The sequence below is a fragment of the Colius striatus genome, chromosome 6, assembly GCF_028858725.1.
Source record: "Colius striatus isolate bColStr4 chromosome 6, bColStr4.1.hap1, whole genome shotgun sequence".
In the NCBI taxonomy this organism is placed as follows: Eukaryota; Metazoa; Chordata; class Aves; order Coliiformes; family Coliidae; genus Colius; species Colius striatus.
Window position 1 is genome coordinate 19,927,549 of NC_084764.1, and position 23,524 is coordinate 19,951,072.

Below are 23,524 nucleotides of genomic sequence, written 5' to 3' on the forward strand. Positions count from 1 at the left end.
GAACTGTGAGTGTTCACTTGAAAGGAGAATTTGATCTCCACAACGTAAGAAATGTTTTTGACATAAGCTATCGCAACACATCAGTGAAGGTTTCCCACTACATTGAGGAATTTCTGTATTTAGTTGTCTCATGTTAAGCTGGGGTAGATAACTGCATCATGCATGGTGTTCCTTGTTGCACCCTGTAACTAAAGTTACAGGTGGTAGAATCTGCCTGTGTTATCTCACAGGGCTGCCTTCTAGCAATGGTAGTTTAGTCTGTATTAACCAGAAGGCTCTTTCTGCCATCCTCTCTCATTTTAAGATGCTATTATTTGATGATATCAGACGCTGAAAAATTAATGCATGCATGAAGGCAACAGTCCATACATTCTCTTTCCTACACAAGTTTTGTGCAAGGGCTGTAGTTCAGGATTTGAGCTGAAACTAGGTACCCTCTTGGCCAGAGAAGCTTCTGGTTAGTAAAAACCTCTGCTAGTTTTCTTCAGTTTATTAGTGGTAGCTGTTGTGACTCATCACAAAATTAATTCTCTGTGTACTGGTCATGCAAAGCAACTGACATGCTTAGGCAAACATCTACAGTATGATGTGTAAAAAATTACTGCCTTGAAAGTGGACCTCTCATTACTGCAACAACTCTACATACAACCTGTTTTCTTGTGATTATACATAAAGGTTACATGCATGAAGTTACAACTACATAAAGCAGAGATGTGACCACAGCGTAATTGAAGGCATTTTCTTCATTCTTTCCATGACTTGGATGATTCAGGATCTGGGGTTGATAACAATTCTGTATATTCTTCTGTGTAGAACTCCCCATACACCCAGAAGACTCAGAAATGAAGCAGAGCAAGAGCTAGGTTTACAGGCCAACTCATGCTATGTCTTTTCACAGCAAGAGAGGAGATTCTGGTTGGAAAAATACTCGGCCAGTTTCTGTTCATTTTGACAACTAAAAGGAAAGTGGAAGAGTCTCTATCAAATGTAAAATTTTCTATGTATAAACCGTGTATAAAATAATGGCTGTATGAGATATATGTATGTATATATGTATGGACTCACTAGAATTACCACAGAACAGGCTACAGAGGCACAGCTTTTACTATCTCACAAGTGTTAGTAGGGGTATAATTCTAGTTTTGAGCCAAATGAGTTTGTGACAATTGATTTAGCCTGGCTGCTGCTACAGAACTTCATAATAACAGAGCATATTGTAGAACTGGTAGAATAGGTCATAATTAAGTAAGATATTTTATTATATTTATATATAAACAACCTATTTGTATTCACAGTGGATTGTCTCCACAAATCTATTCTTGTCTCAGAGCCAAATAGAAATTTAATGTCATTGTTATGTTTAGGTGAACATCACACTGTTGTATTCCCCTCTGTTTGGCCTTGAATAAAAATCAGAGCAACAATAATATAAATGGTATGAAAGTAGTCGTGAACAGTAGCCCATCTGTACTGGACAGAATTCTACAAATCAATTAGGTGATCATGAAAAGCTAAACAGATGTGGATGAATCAACTGTGTAAATAAAATGTATTGAACTCTTACATTCATTGCTCACGGATAACTCTTTTTAATAACCAAGATGAGTAAATTACACTAATTAACCTTTAAAAATTTAGATGATTTCTAAATAATAGCTTCAAACAATGCCTATTCTTTTCATTGTTACTTCTGAGTGTTTTGTCCATGGCAAGGCAGTTTCATTGGAACATCTAGAGAGGAAGTTGTTTAAATGTGCTTTTTGTTTTTTCTTGTTTCTTAGTCATTAGACTTTCAACAGTTCATATTTCTAACTCTGCCCCATCAGGTAGCGCTTGAAGTCAGAAGAAATCAAATCTGTATATGCTAGGAGACAATGACAACAAAATTCATCTCCTGGAGCTGGGTCTCGCTGCTTTCAGGTGGGACAGATTGTCTGACTGGACAGTGAATCCTATTCGTAGCTGTAGGAACATGTTGTCTGGGCTAGGGACATGCTGGCAGCAAAGCCAATCGTAACCCAATGTTTTTTGACAAGTTGTCTGATTCTCAGAAATCTGCAGGGCTGTACGTAGTCTTCATCCACTTTCTGCCATGCTTTGAGGTATCAAGCAATCATGAGAGGATCATATGGGTTTGTGTTACAGTATAGGTGAAATCAGGGTAGAGAGAGCCTTACAGCTATGGAAGCCTGAAATACTCAGCAAGATTTCAACAGGAAGGGTTAGGGGAAACATTTGCTTTCATGGGGGAGGGGAAGTGGTATCTGTAAGAGAGTCTTTCTGGAGTCTGTTTTTCCTCTTCAAAGCCCCCTCTCCATGCCTTCATTCAGGAGAGGTTGGTTCAGCATCTGTTATGGTAGAAAATGTTTTGTTTGTTCTCACGGGTGCAAATGATTTGTAAACTCATCAATCAAAAATACATTTTTATTGAGTATTTTGACTAATTCTCCTTCAAATAATGTATCTTTGGCATCCTGGGGTTAAAATTTCTCAGTGGTGTTGTAAGGTCTTAATTAAAACAAAAGAGATAACTTATGATGTATTTAAAAAACCAAAAAAAAATTAAGAATCTAGCACTGATCACAGTACATTGGACGGAATGGTGAATGGTTTGAGTTTCCTAAATTACTGATATTACCTGCTGATATGAGGGCTGTTCAAAAGGGCACTTCACTTTTGGGTTTATTTATTAAAATCCTGCACTCAACTGTAAGAAATTAGCCTCCTAGAGATGAATCACTCCCTACTCAGGGGAGCCTGAAGCAAAGAAACTGATCACGCACACATTGTAGAACTGTGCAGTAACACAAGCTCCAATGTTTTACTACAACTCTCACACAAGGTGCTAAACAGCAGTGTGAAGCGTTCCTAAGGGAGACAAATGTTCTTGGATTAAAAGTGATGCTCTCAGACATCTTTCTAAAATAATTAATGCTAAATTTACAGTACTGTATTTTTTTCTCTTGTAACTGAAAGCCCTTAAAAACTGAGGTGAGTTGTGAAACACAGGCTATTGGACTCTGGAAAGAGTCTGGAAAAAGCTCTAAATCAGCATAAACAAGGAGACTAATGTCTTATGTTAACTGTGAAATTTTCTGGGATACAATTCTGTCTTAACTTCTTTCAGTGGAAACCAAGCTATCCTTTCAGTTTTTGATGGGCTACAGAGATTTTGACCTCCTTGCTTCAAAGCAAACATCAGAAAACATCGGAGCAGAAGAGATGCAACTTGGGTAAGAAGAGCTTTGGCAGCCTGGAATGCTTAGCAGTCTCTCTCCAACAGGACATTCTCTGGTCATTCTCTTTTCTTACCAGTTTAGAGCAAAATAAGCTTGTTGGTGTTGGCAATGTGGAATACCTCTGTACAATGCTAACCCTGTTCTGTGTAAGTAATGAAGCAATGCCATTTTTTAATTGCCAGCAACCTTAGCATATATAGGTTGGACACAAGTGAGAAGTTCACAGACCCTTGCGATTTATCACCCTGCAATGGATTGCAGCTATGTTCAGTGCAAGAGTTCCTCATCAGGGAAACCTGCTATATAAAACTGCTGTCATGTAACCCCCAACTAGATGCTTTTACCCAATACCAAGTTAGGGGTTCACAGTATCCTAATAGAATTGCTATGCATACTCTTATGTGACGCCAGTAACATCTCCCAGCATCCAGCTATGGCATTTCAGCATGACTGACATCAAAAAGATTTCCGCTGATGGTGGAAGGAAGGAGGTGTAGTGGTGCTGGGACCTCCTCTCAAATGTTCACATATTGAAGGTGAGAGTTTTAAGAAACCATGCACTTGTTTGTGAGCCTAAATTTATGAAGAATCTGCTTTATGTTTACTATTTTTATGGCAGTGTGTTTGTTCATAGAATCATAGAATGGTTGGGGTTGGAAGGGACCTTTAGAGATCATCTGGTTCAACCCTCCTGCAAAGGCAGGTCTACCTAGATCAGGTCACACAGGAAGGTGTCCAGGCAGCTCTTGAAGACCTCCAAGGAAGGAGATTCCACACCCTCTCTGGGCAGCCTGTGCCAGGGCTCCCTCACCTGAACAGTGAAATAGTTTTTTCTTTGGTTTAAATGGAACTTTTTGTGTTCCAGCTTCATCCCATTACCCCTTGTCCTGTTGCTAGATACCATTGAAAAAAGGGATGTCTAAACCTCCTGACATCCACCATTTATCTACTTGCAAGTATTAATGAGATCCCCCTGCAGTCTTCTCTAGACTAAACAGTCCCAGTTCCCACAGCCTTTCCTCATAAGGAAGATGTTCCATTCCCCTGATCATCTTGGTGGCCCTGTGCTGGACTCTCTCCAGCACTTCCCTGTCCCTCTTGAGCTGGAGAGCCCAGAACTGGACACAGGACTCCAGATGAGGCCTCACCAGGACAGAGTAGAGAGGGAGCAGAACCTCCCTTGACCTGCTGGCCACACTCTTCTTGATGTATCCCAGGATGCCATTGGCCTTCTTGGCCACGAGGGCACATTGCTGGCTCATATTTAGTTTACTATGAACCAGGACTCCCAGGTCTCCCTGCAGAGCTGCTCTCCAGCAGGTCAATCCCCAGCCTGTACTGGTGCCTGGGGTTGTTCTTCCCCAGGTGCAGGACACTGGGCTTTAGCCTTCATGGTTGCATCCCTGCACGCGCTAGCAAAATTCCTATGCTCTTCCCAATAAACCAGGCCATTTCCACCTCTCAGGGAGAAAGCAGACATCTATGAGAGGTGAAAACAAGGCCTGATTTCTTGGGAAGAGCATAGGAACTTTGCTAGCGCATGCAGGGGTGCAACCAGGGAGCCCTTTCAGAATTAAACCTAGCCAGGAAAGTTAAGGAAAATAAGAAGGGGTTTTTCAGGTACATCAGCAGCAAAAGGAAGATTAGGGGGAATACAGGCCTGCTGCAGAACACAGAGGGTGCCCTGGTACCACAGGATGCAGAGAAGGCTGAACTACTGAATGCTTTTCTTTGCTTTGGTCATGGACTGAGATACCATCACAAAACAAACACACAAAAAAACCCAAACTCCCCCAAAAAAGCAAATTTTCTCAACTCGCTTGCAAATTAAAGTGCTCTACACTGACACCCAGGCAGAATGACTCCCAGGCCATGCCACAGCTGCAGACAGGCTGCAGGCAGTAGGTGTATTTCCACAAAAACATTTATGTCCTTTCACAGGCAAACTTTTAACATTGTTGGGATTATGTATACTGGAGGATGGTGATCTGGATCACGTAAGTGACTTACAAAAATGCTTCTGTGTAGTTTTATCAATTCAGTAAATTCTTCTCTGGAGTGAACTTGCACATCTAAACCATCCCTTTTCCCAGTTCAGATTCAAACCTGGCCTTTTGACAAATTCCCCTGCAGTAAGAAGCAGCCACTGACATCAGTGCTTCTCCTTGCACAGGCTGCTGAATGCCATGAGCAGCCCCAGGGGAAAACATTGTATGAGGGAAGATATCCTCAGCACTAAACTGTACTGCTGGTTGTCTGGAAATGGAGAAAGACGTTTAGCAAAGACATGAAGTTCTCTTGGGAACATTTGGGTGTGTCCTTTAGGAGGAAAGGAAGTGCAGATGAGACCAGCATTGGTAAAAAGGCCTTGGTGAAGGTGTTGAGACATGACAGGAAGATAGTAAACACTGCCTGCTTTTGCTTCATTTTTGGGTAGCTTTTCACACTCCAGCCCCTGCAGCCCCACCTATCAGCCAGTACCATAGTGGTTTGGGTGCTGAGGAAAATCAGCATTAATTAGCAGTTCTGCCAAAGGGATAGTGTAAGAGGTCTATCCTGTATCCCCTTTGCTATGGGTGTATGGTAGATCACATAGCTCGTCTGTCTGCAGAAATAGTCCTTACAGTGGAAGTTTGTAGAAGTTAAAGCTCACAGAGAGAAAAGCAAGGAAGGATGAACTGGTAAGGTTGGTAACACTGAATACAGGAAGAATGTCCTGTTCCTCCATTCTTCTAAGGCATGAAAGTCATACAGCAGAGGGAAGGACACTTCCAACAGCTTGGCAGCCCTCTGAAATCTGCAATGACTTTTAATGTTTAACTCACAGCAGAATATCTTTCTAATGAATTTTAGTATGACAGGAACATTGGTATTAAGTGTACATGAAATTAACAACTTGAAACCAAAGAGTGGCAAAGGTCTAATAACAAAGCAAGCTGAATACTTTGACATTTTTCAAGTGTACCTGTAGCACTTATTTGATATATAGGGCTAACAAATTACCACGTGCAGTACTTCTGCTGTTGTCTCCTTAGCTATTGTCTTGCTACAATGAATCTTCATTATACTTTCAACCCTTAACTGCTACATTGGCTGCCATCTTAAGAGGAGGAGAATCCCATGGCAAGAGATCTTTCAAGTAGCAGGCAATTCAGTACAGAAAAAGCCACTTTGAATCTGCTAATGCAGTCTTTTTTTTAACCAGTCTCCCTTGAGGAAAGCAGCAGTGCTTCTACCTTACTCCAAGAACTGACCTCAGATGACAATTGAAGGTTTGTTTCTTTTTCTGTACATGTGTTTTAATGTAAATGAACAACAAATACTTGAAAATTAAATAAATCTTTCAGACCTGGGTATCTATCAGAGATTGATCTCTTCCAGAGCTTCACTACAGAATTTTCCAGAGAAAACTGCACAGTGCAAATGCAACACTTAGCCAGCACATCCCAAGAGTACTTGAATTACAATGCACATGAGTAGAGGCTCCTGATCTGCAAAAGCTAAAGCCCTGTGGTCATCCTTCCTGTCCCAACTTGTAATGGGAACCTCTCATCACTTTTCCCACCACCACCATGTGGTGGGAGGCACACCTCTTCTCAGCTGCAGCTCTTGGTATGCAGCACACTTGTTTTGTAGACAAAAAATAAAGCTTATCTATTTGAGGTAAAAGTTGCTGCTCACTGTGCTGCTTCACCCAAACTCTCCTCATAATTTTAGCTGTTAGGATTGTAAACAATTACAACACCTTGTAAACAACTACAAAAGTAGTCCTTGTAGTATATTGTACTGATATGGAACGTATCATCTAAGTAACAGTTCTAGGCAAAGGCAGGTCAGTCTTCAACTGCAAGTGGCTCTTTGTATCCAACGCTGTACTTGAGGCACTCATGACTGCTTGGGTTAATCTCTTCCTAGGTGAACACTAAGCATCTGAACAGGTAACTATTGTACCGTCTTCTTTCCTGACCAGAGCTCAAGAAGCTCTGTCTCCCACCTCTGCCGGTTCACCTTCAGAGAAGCATTAGGTGCAGTTGCTGCAACTGCAAAAAATGTTAGTCTAGATAGGAACATGGAAACACAGAAAATGCCTACTATTTTTCCAAAGTGCAAGACGGACAAAGTGTCAGTACTGCTCCTAACACCTGCCCCAGAGACTGATACAGAGCCAGCAATAGTACGACTGCTGTAAGCAGAGCAGCTCATGTGAAACACTCCCTCTGTAACAGCTACTTTTCTGCAATAAAAGAATAGAGACAGAACAAATAAACTAAAGAATTGGTTTAAACAGAAAATGTTTTATTAAAAAACCCACAAACAAACAACAAAACACAAAACAAAAATCATGCCGCAGTGTGTGGCCAAAGGTCCAACTTGACTTTAAACTATGTACCCAGCATCCACGCTCCAGAAGTCATGTAAGCATACATAGGGGAGGAAGAGAAGCTGCTGGTGCCTGCTGGCATGTTCCTCAAAACCTCCCCTGTAGTCATCTTTACAATGTATTAATTTTGTTAGCAGGGTATTAAGTCTGAATTCCTATAGGACACTGAGGAAATGAAAAGGTGTCTTTATTTACACATAGAAGATTTCTCTAACCATCTTTCAAACAGAAATGCAATTTGCTGCATTTCCAACAACTGCAAAACTAGTAACAAACACAGAAAAAAAAAAAGCATTTAAGCATGCTCACTGCAAGGTTTCGGTAACTTTTTTTTCCCCTAAGACAGTTTACTTATGAGGAAGTACTTAATTTCATTTCACAGGTCTATGCAAATTACTTACATGAAAAGTATTCAAAAGATAGCCCTTTTGAATATTCAGTCACCTAGAATTACATGTAAAATGTAGCATTTGCATGCTTAAGACTTCTCACATATGAACAATGCTGCAATCCTCCTTTATAACAGAAGGGGATGGATTGTTAGAATGCTATTCCTAAAACTCTCTTCATATTAAAGTAACTATTTAACTAATATGACTGTCTTTAAATTAATTACTCTGAAATACAGCTTTCAAGATCAACCAAAAAGAGTTTATATGCATGCTTTGCTTTCATTGCTGAAGTCAATCCCGATAAGCATTACTCAGGTCTATGGTTTAGGTATGTGTGAAGCACGATGAGGAGTCTGAAAAGCCGTTTGGGTGTTTTTTTATCGAAGAAGTCGCTCAGCCTCCTTGGACTTGCTTTCTTTTGTCTTCCTCAGTAATGCCTGCTTTATAGCATTGATCTTTTCATCAAGTTCAGCCAATGAATAGTTCTGCTAAAAGAACAAAATACACACCACAATCATTTACATCTTGTAATTGCAAGAGAAGTGGCCTGGCACTTGATACTTGAGGTCACTCCATATTGCACAAAATCACAGAAATACTCTTGCAGAATTGTCTGAATGTAGTCTATGGCCATTTAAATTTGAAAGAAAAAGAATATAAACTTACAAGAAACCGACAGTCCTAATTACAGATCAATATACCCATGCTATTTCCATTAGATGTTTGCTTAACCTGTTCACAGCAAACCCAAAAATCCTTTGATGTTAAAACACTGGACGAGACTATCTACGTCTTGTAGAACTCGACGTTACAAATGAAGGGGTTGTCTTCCTATTGCCCAACATCAATCTGCTCTGTGCCCGCTTAACCTGACAATTTTTTTATCTCTTCTTACTCAAAGAACTGGTCATCATGCTTTTTGTAACAGTATTTCACCTTAAGGACGATTTTTTTTCCTCATATAAACAAGCCTATTTTAAGTCTCAGATGGCCCACATCCCATTCTAGGCCTTCTCCCCAGCCCATGTGGCTCCCAGCGTGATGGCTACAGCAGACACCGTTCCAGCTACCAACTCAGCTCTGTTGTAGTCTCAGGTACTTGATTAATGCGTTCCCTTCTGAGATGGTGATGTGAGAAGGGAAAGTGTTACTGATTTAGGTTAACATCTGCTATAATGGCAGCTCTTTTTGCCAAGCCAGTTATTTCTACCCTTACCATCTCTTCATAAACCGATAAAGTGAATTAAAAACCTATTAAAAAAAAGATCAACAAAGCCCACCAAGCCACAAGAGAAAACCAGAAGGCCGATCAGAACTCACAAACTGCTTGTTACCCCAACCTTGATTAATATAATTACAGATTTGTTTTATTCTATCTTCCTTCTAACAGGTGTAAACACTAACTGACCTATGGTAGTATAGAATCTTGGAAGACTCATTTTATTGTGTCAACCATGAACTTTGTCTCCTTCCCTTTCTTTCCTTGCCAGTCAGCTATCCAATACTGATGCTGCTATTTATGAGAAGTTACCTGTTTGTTTGATAAAACTTCTGATTACTTTTCACTCAGAATATCCTAAAGCTGAACTAAACATTGGAACGGGCTGCCCAGGGAGGTGGTGGAGTCACCATCCCTGGAGATATTCAAAAGATGTATAGATGAGGTGCTGAGAGATACGGTTTAGTTCTGTGATCGGCCTGGCAGTGTGAGGTTAGTGGTTGGACTTGATGATCGTAAAGGTCTTTTCTAACCATAATGATTCCATAAACAGAAGTTCATAGCACTTACATGGGGAGGCTGAACCTTTCTCCTCTTGCCAGAACAGCTCTAAAGAAAAGACATAATGAAAACAGATTTAATATTGCACTGACAAGAGGACCACAAAGTAATTCTGTAAAAAATGTTGACATCTTTAAAGTACAAAAGGAACACTGACTGCCCTTCCACAGATTAAAGAAATCTCTGTTTATAATTAAGTAGTTTGGATCACAAGAAATACTACTGGAGAACAGTGAGAAGCTGTCAAAACTTCTCCATGCTTGGGGAAAGAAGAGTATGACAACAGAAAAGAAATTTCTAGAGTCAAGCAGAGCCTAATATAGTACAACTAATCTTCTCTTTGTTCTAATCTGCTCTGGTAAATGAAGGATAAGGTTTACTTATTCAGAAAGAAACGGAACTCTGCCTGAAGACTTGCAACAAAAGAAATTAAACTGTCAGAATCTCACAAAACAATTTTTCATGGGTTTAACTCTCTCATCCTATTGGAAGTTACATTGCATAGCTGATCCTTAGTAATTAGATCATGTACCGAAGCCCAAAGGATTTAATAATTTAAGCCATTAATGAATTTTTATCAAGATCAAAACTAGTCAATTTGTTATCATAATACTTCAGATTGTTATTGAGAGGGCAGCAGGAGGGGGTGGGGTGGAAAAACTCAACCTCTATAACATTTCTTACAAATTACTTAGGCTAGGGTGGCTACATTTTTTTCCCTGCCAACAAATACCATTTTCTTTCAAACGAGAAATTAGAACTTAGTAAGTTCTTAGAATTCAAACTTACATAGATAGTCCACACATGAAATATAACCATTGTACCAAGCCAGAGTGGTCTATCGAAAATGTCTGTCCTCTGACTCCTGAAGTTTTTGTCAGCATATCACATAATTAAACACAAAAGTCCCAAATGCATTTAGGTATACTAGAGGAAGTCGAGAGTATGTCTTACTACAGATTGAAAATATTCAGGAGACAGTCCTTCCAGCTCAAGGATTTTATCTTCAAGCTTCTTAATTCTCTGATAAATGTCTCTTGGTACAGGACCACCTAAATATACCAGTACAAATAAAGAAATCAGGAAAAGCGCCAGAATAACTTTTTAAACAAAACATTTCAAGTTTTACAGGTGAATTTTTCACATCCAATTATTAACCAATAGCTGAAACAAAATAAGTGGATGGGATAATAAAAAGGCTGGGTAACTAACAGGATTCAGAGTAAAATCCAACTGATAAGGCAGGGAAGGCAATACACAACTTTATGCATGTGGCTTAAATACAGACCTGGAAAAACTAATGATCAGTCTCACAATACTTTGATTACACATCAAATGTCACCACTTCAAAACTGACAGAAGGATCAGGAAGGTGCAGATGCGATAGCAGACCATACCTGAATTCAGCAGTGATACTCAAAATAAAGATAGGGTTTTTTTCTTTTATCTGAAGGAAACCCATATCTCCAGTGAACATCGGAGGTTTGAGGACAGGTACGAGTTGCATTTGACAAAGAGCAGCATTTGCTTTGCCATATATATGGGAGCAGCATGAGTAGCCAACGTGTGCATGGAATGGAATAACAGCTTGGGAAAAAGCCCTCAACCAACCGAAAAAAAAAATGCACACCTCCCCCTCCCAAGTAAAAAAAACCCAAACAAACATCAAAACCCACAAACACCACAGAAACAACAGCCATTAAAAATCACCTAAACTAGTTTGCTGTTTGCAGCTAACTACAGCAGTTTGGGCTTGTTTCCCCATGTAAGAACTGATCAAAAGACAAGCCTTAGAAAGCATCTTACTTATACTACATAGTATAGAGAGGTTCCAAAATCGCTGTTTATCATCAGTAACTACTGGCTATTCCAATTATAATGATAGTCTGGCTCTGAACAACCAAACCTTTAGCAAGCTTTTGCTTACCTTGCAACCTGTTTCCATTTATTTCTAGGTCTGTTAGGTAAGACAATTCTATTGCACAAACTACTGAAATAAGCACTAATTGATTTTTTTGCCATTCATATATTTCTTCACTTCAGACTGACAATTTTGTAGGTAGTTTCCCTCCTTCAGTTCTGCTCTCTAGTCATCACTCAGCAGCTACTAATTAAATCGACTGACCTCTCACTCTTCTTAATATTGCTGTCTTAATGTAAAGGGAAAGAGCAGTGCTAGCACTAGAAGAAGCTGTTCTGAAAAACAGCAGGTGAGTCAAGAACAACTCTTTCAGTCATCAGAAACAAAAACCTGTGAGTAGGTAGTCATGGTAGGTTACCTGCTCAGATGAACACTTTTTGCACGGCTGCTGAGGTAAATAAAAAGTAATCTTGAGACCTTCCCCATGACTGCTGATTTGGACAGGAGTTGAGCTGGAATTGTGCACTTTCCTCCCCTTTCCCTGTTTAGCTGACCTCTTCCTTCAAACAAACTTATGTCACCTATTACAGGCACAACCTGGAAGCAAGGGCCTCTCAGTCTTAGTCACCCCAAATCACGATCCCTGATATGCATAAACTCCAAAGCTACTACATGTTGCAACCTTAACAAATTGCACCACTTGCAAATTCTATGCACAAAACCCACCTTATTTTTAGGACAGCTAAGCATCAAGCTATAACAGTAGCTGCTGCAACAGGAGTATTCTACTCTCCTTGCTGCCAGAGAACTTTGATCCAGTATGCATTCACAGGAATCTAGTTAATGTTCACCATATTCTTAGAGAATGGGTTGATATCTATCCAGCGTTTAGAAGACAAAAAAGCCAGTGTGTTGTCTGCAGTGTGATGTGTGAAATGTTCACTTTATAAGGTGAAGACCTGTGCTTCTGTTCTGTTTTGAAAAAAATTGTCAGAAAAAATAGATTCCACCTTGATAAGTGGCCCATTGATTCAAGTAAACAGAGGCTGGGGTGAGAAAAGCAACTAATTTTAACTCAGGAGCCCATTTTTTTCTATTTTTGGCTTTTGTTTTAGTGAAAGATGGGGACTCACATTTGCATGACTAAAGGGAAGCACTGACAATGAGCTTATCACATTCTGGGAAACAAGCTTCTCACCTAACTGTATTTCAAGAATCATTTGCCTTTAGGGTTCATCCTATTTGTGACCCACAAAGCAGGACTGTCCTAACTTCAGCTTTTCCTTTTCAGTAGGTCAAGGCAGAAAGACTCCACTGGCTATGGAGAATCCCTACCTCCAAATATTCCAGATTGTTTTAAATTCCATTCTGAAGTGCTTCTCCCATTTGCCACTAAGTACAGATTAACTAAACCTAATTTGAACACAAATCTCGGTTCTATTTAGGCCTAAGAATCTAAACATTAGATTGTAGTAACTTGGGGTGACTAAACCCTACAGTGGATCTAACCACTGTTTTTACAGTCAAGAGTTTTTATAGACTTGCCCAGTGTTTGTAGTAAATGACAACTGTACTGCCAACAGTAGTACAAACTGGCAAACGGATGTCAAAATGAAAACATGACACAAACCTGTTTGTAACCGTAAGTGCGCTTCAATGTTTTGCAGTCTCTCCTCAACAGCTTGGTTCCCACAATCGTGAACAGGTACACTGGCTTTGTGACTGGACCCATGTGCTCCTTCAGATCTAGTCTGAGGTCCATATGTATTTACTACCCTAGAAACTAGGTAAAGAGAACATAAATTTAATGTACATGCACACAAATCAGAAAGTACATCTAACTTAAACAAAATATTAAAAGATGAAAATCTGTGCTAAATCAGTTTCATACCATTCTCATATGTGAAGAGTCCCACACACATTAAGATCAAAGGTTCAAGTAAAAGCGTTCTCCTATTTTTGCATAACTAACTAAACAAAAAACTAGGACTTTACATATGCAAAGTAAAATAATTACTCATACATTAATGTAGAATGGTAGTATCAAGAATTTGTCATCAGCTGCTGATAAATAGCAGAAAATCCAGTATCTATGTCAGCAGTTGCACACGTGAGCTGTTGTGAATGCAAAGAAGAGACCAGACACAGTATTACAGGAAGCATAAATACATGAAGATGAGTGGAGATAAGCAACTGGAAGAACTGCGATGAATCGCAGCAAGGAAGTTCTCTTCTGACTTTTGTTATTTAAGCAACAGCTTTAACGACTCTTCAGCTGCTTCTGGGTCTACCTTTTTCTTCTGCTGAACTGTATCTTCAATAGAAGATTTTGTTCACTTCTCTTTAAATCATGGTCATTTCTTAAGTCTTTCCTGACAGGACTACTGCAATATGCTGCAGAATTAAAGACTATGTTGGTAACTCCAGACACTGAAGCACACATCTTTTTAGTACTTCATGAAGGCCACATGTCACATTCTTCCTTCAGTTTATGCTGGTTTTATTTCCAATTCCTTTCTAAGTGTTATTCACGCTCCAGTTATGAACTGTTCAGTTTCAGTTACCTGAAGTGCAAATTTTCTTTTTCCCTGTACTACACTACCATTCAAGGTGCAAACCAGCACTCGGTTTAAAAAGTGAAAGGGGTTCTTACTGAAAGACTCTAAGCTCAAACTCATTTTCCCATCTCCCTCTTAGCTTACTTATTACTCTGAATTCTGGAATTCAAAATAACTAATTGGTTTCTAGAGCCAAGATCAAGTAGAAAACTGAATACTAACACTCTCAAAAATTGAAACAAGAGTTACTTTCTCATTTTGGAGCTTTTGGTTTTTTTTAAACAGAGTAACTTGTGTAAACCTAGAGAGCAGTACGTGGAGAAGCCAACTTTTACACAACTTCTGTTGGACAATCATTTCTACGCTATTTCTTTCTTCCTAAAAGGTAGTGCAGTGGTAAGATTGTTTTCCAGCTTGTCACTTTGCATAAATCTGTCTTAGAACTTCCATTGCTTCCCAAAACTATTTTATAATTCAATATACTTACACCAATTTTTTTTAAGAAAAGAAGCTAATCTCACTTAATCTCAATTCCTTAACTGGACTGCTGGCTTCACCTTCTTCACAATCTAGGAATTGTTCAGCTTCTTTGTCCTGCTTTATCCTTTGCATCTTCCCTTTCAGACACTGAAAACAGGCTACTTTGTTTTGGTCTTTAGTGCATAACCATTTGCTTAAGGAAGCAGTTACACAACAGAAAACCTTGGAGAAGTAAGCAAAGACATAAAAGTATTTACTAGAGTAAGAAATCAATACATTAAATGTGCATTTTTGAGCATTCTATACAAAGTTTTAATGTAAAAAATTCACCAGTGCTGTTCTATCTGGACATTCAATAAATGGCTATAAAAACAGTTCCTTACCCTTTATATGGCTTTTAAATCCAGGATAGGGTGTGAAAATTGCATCTGTTCTGGCACAGCTATTTTCTAAATAAGTAATAATACAACAAGTGAGGTCCTAATTATGCATTTATAATTCAAAATATTCAAATTATCATCAGCTTTTAGGCTTTAACAAATCTAATTAAGATTTTTCATATAATAAAACACACCAGAAATACTATATTCATCCTACAAACACTTGCTCATTAATAGTTTCACACACTTGCATGGACTTACTAGTTGTAATTGCTTAAGTCATTTATATAAATGTATGCATACGTGTGTTTAAAAATTTAGTGGACCAATCAAGACCAAATTTCTTCCAATTTCTACTTTATTTGCTTATTTTTCACTGTATTTCTCTGTAACTTATTTCTTCCTTCCTGTACAGAAATCTTTTCCCTGCTTGTCACCATTATTCTAGTTTTACGTCCTTTTGTTTGATATCCTCCTATTTTTAGACTGGCCTAGTTTACTCATCAGTATTCTTCTCTCACCTTCATCATTTGTTCTGATGCCTGTGACTTCTTTAATGTGTTTCATCACAAAAACCTCCAGTACAGATCATCTTAGTTTATTCTAATGTTTGTATTTTAATCTATATTTATATGCACCAAAGCTTTACACATATTTGATTATGCCCAAACATACAAAGGAAGGTCTTATTATCATTTCATCTGTATGTAATTAACATTCTCTAGGATATTCTCCTAGACTTAAGATGTGATTCCAACTAATATTCAAGGAGTTAAACTCTCTTCCTAGAAAGTTTATAGAAGAATAAGCTTTTCTTTAAAAGCATAAGTACATCACAGAGACAATGCATACCTGGGTTCACAGGTACTTATAAAATGTCTCCCTGTTGCTTATGTGTCTTCACTTTTAGTAGGCATTTGGTTACAGCTAGTTATCATGCTAATTGGATCCAGCCTACCAGATGGATTTAAGATGGTTTGGTTATAGACACTGGCAATTACGAGAGTTAGTGCATTAAACATAAAATTACTAATGCTGGTGCAGGACTAACATTTAAAGGAAAAAGTTATTCTAAGTAGCTAGCAACTTAAATTGATTGCAAAAAACAATTACTTGTAATGTAACTAGCCTTAACTTAATTTCAATTTGAATATGCTATTCACATGACATTTTTGAACTCATGCTTCAATTCTGTTGACTTTGGAGGGAACATCTAGCTAAAACCCTGGGAACTACAAAATCATCTGATTTCAGATGGCAGTTCTTAAAATGAACGTCGTAACAGCTATCATCTGTTTGAGATGCATTGAACATTTTAATCCCATGACTTTCTTTTCATCTAACAATGTCTGCAGTGCACATGCAAGTTGTTAACATTAAACCAAAGTTACTCTTAAAATATAAAGTTCTGTTTTAAATATAGCACAGTGCTTTTGAAAAAGAAAATTAAAAAAAACACCTTAAATTGCTATGAAGATTAAAGTCTGGCTAGCCAGTTACCTTGATTACAATCAATAACATTGCAAAATTCCCTGACATTATTTTCATTGATCTCAGCTTGTTTCCTCTCGATGAAGGCTGATATCCGCCTGTCAATCTGCAGGTAATAAACATGATGGCATATATCTATTTCATTCTTTCAATGTAAAATTTAGAAAGGTCTTTTGGTTTCTGGGCTTTTTAAAATTTAGGTAAATCACTTACTTCAGCTTTTCCAGCTTTTATTTGGACCACCTCTGGATCAAAAATCACATGAGCATCCTTCAAATCTCTCAAGTCATAACTTGCATACTTTTCTTCAGTCTGACAGTTACCATCATAAACATCTGAACTCCTTTCACAAGGCTGGCCTTCTGTTTTACCAGCAGGTTCAACATGGCCTGTATTTTCCTCTTTAATCAATGATTGAAGTTTTTCTAAAAGAGGCTGAACAAAGAAAACAGTATGTTGGGCTTTAAAAAAAGGCCAAAAACCCAAAAATCACAAAACTAAACCACCAAAAGCCAAGTACTATTAGAATTTCTAAGGCAGGCCAACTGAAATAATTTTTGGAATTACAACATCTGCCTCTGATGGAACACAGTAATAAAATAAGAAAAAACACTCCTATAGTTCCAAATACTGTGCACATCAGGAATCTGGCCTTTTTGACCTGTGCCTTTTAGAGGCTTGTATAGGAAAACTCCCAAATTTCTGTGAAAATCTGCTTGCTACTTGTTTGTTACTAGCTAAATCAAAGATTCAATCGTTGGCACCAATGGCACTTAATTAACATGTCATTCACATGCCTACTCAGAACAGTAAGGCTTAGTATTTTTCCTCCTTAACATAAAAGCCAATGCTTTCATACTGTAAAGCCTTTACTTTATCACCACAGCACTACATTCTCCACTTGAAACTGCAGTTGCCCAAGTGAATGAGAGAACACAGACATGAAATATATAGGCGTTATCCTGAACACATGCTTTTCTTGACACGGTTGATTACCTACTTAGGTCACGAAATTAAATGAGAGAATGCACTGACATTTGTAGCAGCAAAAATAAATGCTTATTCTACTGCAATAACTCTTACACAAGATGTAATAGCAAAACCTCAGTACAGATATATGTCACATTCCCTTTTTAAATTGTTACCAGTTTCATCTAGTCTTGAGTTTCACTGCTTACTTCCCCCTTAGATATTATCTTTATTTTTTTGTAACGAGAACAGGATTATTACCAGTCACATTTCCTGAAATGGAATCCAATTCCTACTTGTCATATTCTTACAGCTGGATGTAATTTTTACTTGCTTTTATCTTGTATATTTTCCCTTTTTGTTTATCACACCAAAGACTTAGTGAATGTCTGGAAAACATAAAAGGTCTTTTACCTACAGACAAGCAAATACAGGAACTTCCTTTTCACCTTTTCAGTACTACACAATTGAAATAATTCATTGATCAGATGAAGAAAAAAAGTGGTATTCAAATCCTCACCTTTTGCAGATGAACTATCAAGGTCAAAACACTGTTCAGTTACCAGCTGACAAACTGCTCACCCTCCCTGCTATGCAAGTAAATTACATGTACTTTTGGCAAGGTAGGGAAGTTTCAAACAGTTAAAACAAATGACAGTAATGGTGACTGGCTACTTGGCAAGATGAGACATTAATGTCAAAGAAATTATTCTTTTTTTTAAAAAAAAAAACCTACACTGAAAATATATTTAATTGCAGTAAGACACTCCAGGATGTGTCATGCTGGGATAATGCCACTTCTTGAACCACTGAAAGCACTCCATGAGCCTCAAAACTCACCCAACGCATGGAATCATTATCATAGCATGACACACACCTGCCGTGTCTTATTGCTTAATTATAACCCACCATAGATGGAAATGTATCACATTTACAATGCAAGTCTAGAAATCAATGAGGCTGCATTTATTCAGCCTGTTCACCTACATCGGCTATTCCCACCCCTAATCTGAAAAATTTTGAAGTGTGAGTACCTACGAAGCATAGTGGAATCCAAAGTGTATAATACTTCTACATTCTTTTTTACTGGACATAGCAATGTCAGATCAAAATGACTGAAATTTTACAGTTGAGGTAATATAACTACATTCAGTTGTTGATCACTTTTGTCAAGTCAAATGTGTTCAAGGAAATACTTACCTGCAAACATAAAATATGCTGCTGAAGTGCACTGAACAGCAATGCTGGCTGAAGCGCTGATGTGTTCTGAAGCTTGCTCCAATCAATTACAACTTTCACGATATCATCTCCAAGGTTAAGCTTCAAGAGAGCAAAACAAAACCAAAATCTGTTATATTATGTTGCTTTAACATCACAAAGGTATACAAGACTTCTACAGGACAACAAGTATGCTTGATCTCACAGAGACCTCATTTTTATGTGAAGACACTGGAGAGGTTTGACATACATTATCATCCAAGCAGCTGTTACTTTCAAAGTAAGCTAGTATTCGTAGAGTATATAAAAAAATGTCAGTTTCCTTATTAATTCATCACACTTTCATTGTACTAATTTGTTCTTTAACTTTAGACAATTCTCAATTCAATTAACATTCATACAAAAATATACTATTCATGTTAATTATCCTGGCCGTGTCCTGTAAATTCGTGTATTGTATCCCAAAATTTGCAAGTCTATCTATGCCTGTATGACCAATGTCTTGATACTGCACCATGCCACATTCCTGAAATCTTTACTTGCTGTTAATCCAAAGGAGGCTTTATATTAAAGTGTTTTAAAAAAAAATTAAAAAAAAAATCTCAAGGTTAAACAAACCCCAATACCACTATCAAATCTATTTCCAAATCACACTCGTTATCTTTATATGCATTCAGATCAAAATAATAATTGCTACAATCCTCTTTGCCTAGAAATGGTAGTATTTAACTCCTAAAGTAATAAACACACAAAGTGAATCTGAAGTTTTATTTAGAGGAACTATGTATCTTCAAAGAGCTAAAAATAAACTTTTACTTTCTAATATAAAGCTGATTGTTAATGATCTCTAACAAACTACACACTTTTGCACCCTCCTTTGCCATTTTTCTAAGACTAAAGCTCTTCTCAAGATCTTGAAGCAACAAGCATTTTCATTTCCCAAAGTCAAGTAGGTTGTTCTCCAACCAAGCAACCCGTTAAGTGATCCCCTCACATTCTAAATACAGCTAAGACTCTTGTTTAAAATCAAGAGGACCTACAGGTACTCTGTTTGAGACACAGAAATCCCAAATCATGTGCTTATTTGTACATCTACACCTCAGTCTTTTCAGTATTTAAAACAAATCAAACCAAAACAGAACGAGAGCCCCCAGGCAGATGACAAAAGTGACCTTTAACATACAGTCTAAAGATATCTAACAGCATCAAATGCTATGGACAAAATTATAGAATGTATATGCATGAATTCACTGCATGATGCATCAAGAAACAACGGGAACTATACACAAGAATGGCGGCATTGCTCTGAAGGCAAAACAGTGGATACTAAGTTGTATCCACTTAGTTTTAAACCCCAGCATTACCTCAATTTCATATAAAGAACAATAAGCCTGAGCCTTTCTTCTTCCATCAAAGAATAGTCTTAGTATATTCAGTGTTAGATTCCAAATGACACAGTAAAGGAGATGGTCTGACTAGAGGTAATTCTTAAATAATTTTCACACAAATGGTTATTCCTTTTTAGCACTTAAACTACATGGGATATAGGAAAAGTAATGCTTTAGGAAATACTAGTTTTGAACTGCTTACAAAATCAAGAAAGTATCTATAATTTAGTAAGAATGAAATTTAAAGAACTAAGCCACTCTGCATATGTGATCATTTGAAGCGTGTATTTCTTCCCAAAGTTTCTAGAGTAACTTCTGCTATATGCTACGTTAAAGTCCACTGGCAGGGTGAAAAAGATGTAGCTGAGAGTCATTGCAATGAAACAAAATAGTACTGCTACTGCAACTTCCTAATAAAGTCTCTTTTTCAAAAAGGATCAGATGATGTATACCTTCATACCATAGTGTGTGACTCCTGTCCAGGTGGTTCAATGTGCAAAAACAGTAGAGCGTCTGACTTTAAATAACTGAGAGACCAGTGATATTTTAAACTTACAGATATTTATTTTAAATCTAAGTGAAGAGTGAACCCCTCCTGCATCTTAACACGTTTCTAGCACAATTAAATTCATTTTCTCAGGGTTTCACATTGTTCTATCTACAAGAACCGTGACAAGCAAGTTAATAAATCCTGTGACTTGGTAACTTCAAAGCTTTTGTGTATTTACAAGTCCACAACCTACTCTGTAGCAATTTAGAGGACCATAAGTCCTTTCAGCTCTTTGAAATTGTTTTATGAAAGATACTGACTGCCACTTGGAGCTTCAAGAACTTTTCAGTCATATTGGTCTTACAGTCTTTATCCCCAGATGTCTCTGCGGTCACTGTGTTCCAAGTGACTGCCCTAGTAAAAAAAATCCTGTGCCGGAAATATGCCTGTTGACAGTCTGACCTGCTAGTATAAACACAACTTAAATTACTCTGACAGATCACAAACTCTGACAGCTAACAATCTGGACTAGATGATCTCTAAAGGTCTCTTCCAACCCCTAGGATTCCGTGATTCTGATTCTATTATTCACTCACCTCTATAAAAGGGAAATGGAGAATAAGTAGCTTCAGTAAAAAAAAAAATGCAAGACAGATTGCTAGAATCAGTAAGCTGGAAAACACCACAGTTAATCTACCATAACTCAAGTGCTAGCAGACAAGAGTGTAACTCAACAACTGGACACAGTCATCACTGAGCAATTAAAAGGGCCTTCTCAACTAAGATGGAGCAACCAGACCCCTCCTCATAGTAAAATGGGTTTGTTGTCATGGAAAGACTATACTCCAAATGCCAACAAGGACAATTTTACTCTCTACCATAACTACTGCAACTCTACCAAGGGTATGTATCAACTCCAGACTGGTCTCTTGCCTCATGTATTGTCAAAAAATCCTTAAGCTCTCCCCAGTGACATGCTAGACATAGAGCAAACCTTGAACAATATGTGAGCTACTGAAGAAGAGAAAAACTAGACTGGTTAGTGTAGATTTTAAAACAACTAATTAAACCTGTGATGAGCACTCTGGTTAAGAGCTTAGGAAACTTTTTCTTTACTCTTTGTGTCTTTCATAGATAGAGAAGCTCAACTTTTCACTCATGTTAACACTGTAAGAGCAATCTTAATGACAGCATGGCATAAACTGACAGTCACTAGTTCTTCATTGATGACATTTAGAAATGTCAGCAGAAAGAATTATGGCATATTCCTTCCTCAATACATCTTACTGTAATCTTAGGAATCAGCAGTGCATGATCATCATTTAGCACTGGATTTATGTTCAAAAGCTAGTGTAGTTTTTAATCAATTTAGAGTTAGGAAAACTGAGACCCTTACTAGTCAGTGCCTGAATTTTCAGGCTCTTAACTTTGGATTACTTTTGTTTAAAATCAGATACAATTACTAGCAAACTGAGGTGAGAAGGTGGTTGGACTAGATGATCTTTCAAGGTCCCAACAATTAAGATTCTGTGACTCTGTTCAGATGAGAGCTGAAATGCTATAAAAGATCATTTCAGGTCAGTCAGCAGCTACTACTGAACTGTCTTTGTATCTAATACAGTCTATTTCTGAGTATTTTTGTATCAAGAACATATATTAAGTTATACTATCTCCTACAGATATCACTCATCATCTGGCCCCAAATTGCTGTCTAACTTCAGAAGCAAGAGTGTGCTTCTGCTGCCTTCACAGAACTACACACACACTTCCACTGTGAAAAAGCCATTAATCTGTAAATTATTTATTACAATAATTGTTACTAAAACCTTGTCCTATTAAGGGTCTCCAACTAGTACCATAACATCTGTTAAATAATTCATAGGCATTACTAAACCTAGAGTAGGCATTTCAACTTAAGTGCCACTAAGCAAAGGTGGTTAAAAATATGACCCGCCAAGACACACTGTGTGTTTCATAGTATGTTATTATTCAAGCAAGGCTAACTTCCAGCTCCTGGTCATTTATTTTGATTTCACACATTGTAAGCTTATGGTAGCTTTTCAATTCAAAATCATTAACTATTAAGATACAGAAATTAGGCAGATTACAGTTTCTCACGAGAGAGATCATCCATCAAACTACCAAGTGACAGGAGACGTCCTGCCACTAAGAAGCAAAGGCACAGTCAGGCCTATGCGATACAGCAGCAGGCCGGCCACCCAGGGACTGCCCAGGCCGGGAGAGACGCAGTCGGTACCGTCACCCTCCCGCCCTTACAGGAGCTTGGCTGCTCTCGCAGGCAGGCGCGAACAACCTCCAGAAGCGAGGCCGCTGCCTTGTTTCTGGCAGGGCTCTTTTCTCCCCGGCGCCGTTCTCTCAGGAGCCCTGTAGGGCTCCAAAGGCTGGGGGAAAGCGGGAGCACGGCCTGCCCCGGGCCCACCCCTGCCCCGGGCCCAGCCCTGCCCCCTCCTCCGTCCGCCCGGCACTCACCTGCCCCGCCAACCCGGCCAGGCAGCGCAGGGCGCTGCTCGCCACCTCCGAGGCCGCAGGGTCGGCGCTGATCTCCGCAGCGCGGCCGTCAGGCTGGAGCGGGCTGGGCGCCGCCGCCACCGCCATGACACTGAACCAAACCGCCGCCACCGTCGTCGCTCCGCGATGACGAACTCCTCAGGGGGCCGTGCCCAAGGTCTCCGCCCCCCCAGCCTGACGGACAAGCGTGGAGCCAATCGCGGACAGCAGTCCCAGGCCCGGCGGGAGCGGGGGCGGCTCGCTGGGCGGGCGCCGCTGGACCTTGCGCGCGGGCGAGGCGGGGCCGGCCACCGCACCACAGTGCGCCTTGGCCTCGCTCCCACGCTCTGGGACTGTGAGGCGTTTATCAACTCGGGTCCTCTGCAGCC

General features: G+C 39.0%; 1 protein-coding gene across 2 annotated transcripts; it reads right to left on the reverse strand.

Moving 5' to 3' along the window:
- Positions 1-7,514: 7,514 nt before the first annotated feature.
- On the reverse strand, positions 7,515-23,263 carry MBIP (MAP3K12 binding inhibitory protein 1). 2 transcript variants are annotated; one of them, XM_061998794.1, is made up of 9 exons: positions 23,118-23,263; positions 18,732-18,851; positions 16,776-16,997; positions 16,572-16,668; positions 15,075-15,140; positions 13,284-13,436; positions 10,747-10,844; positions 9,802-9,840; positions 7,515-8,497 (listed from the first exon to the last, which is right to left on the reverse strand). In XM_061998794.1, exons 1-9 carry the CDS (start codon positions 23,241-23,243, stop codon positions 8,390-8,392), a joined length of 1,029 nt encoding a protein of 342 aa, XP_061854778.1. In that variant the 5' UTR covers positions 23,244-23,263; the 3' UTR covers positions 7,515-8,389. The 2 variants fall into 2 exon arrangements, with proteins under 2 accessions (XP_061854778.1, XP_061854777.1); XM_061998793.1 differs by having other exon boundaries at positions 7,515-8,500.
- Between the last annotated feature and the right edge of the window lie 261 nt (positions 23,264-23,524).

What these genes read in the sequence shown, in the direction of transcription:
- MBIP (XM_061998793.1), bottom strand. Translation starts at nt 23,243, where the DNA reads ATGGCGGTGGCGGCGGCGCCCAGCCCGCTCCAGCCTGACGGCCGCGCT. An exon ending in TGTTATTGATTGTAATCAAG is followed by an intron (nt 15,141 to 16,571) that starts GTAACTGGCTAG and finishes TTACTTATTTAG; the next exon opens with AAAATAGCTGTGCCAGAACA. An exon ending in CTGAATATTTTCAATCTGTA is followed by an intron (nt 9,841 to 10,746) that starts GTAAGACATACT and finishes TCTTTTCTTTAG; the next exon opens with AGCTGTTCTGGCAAGAGGAG.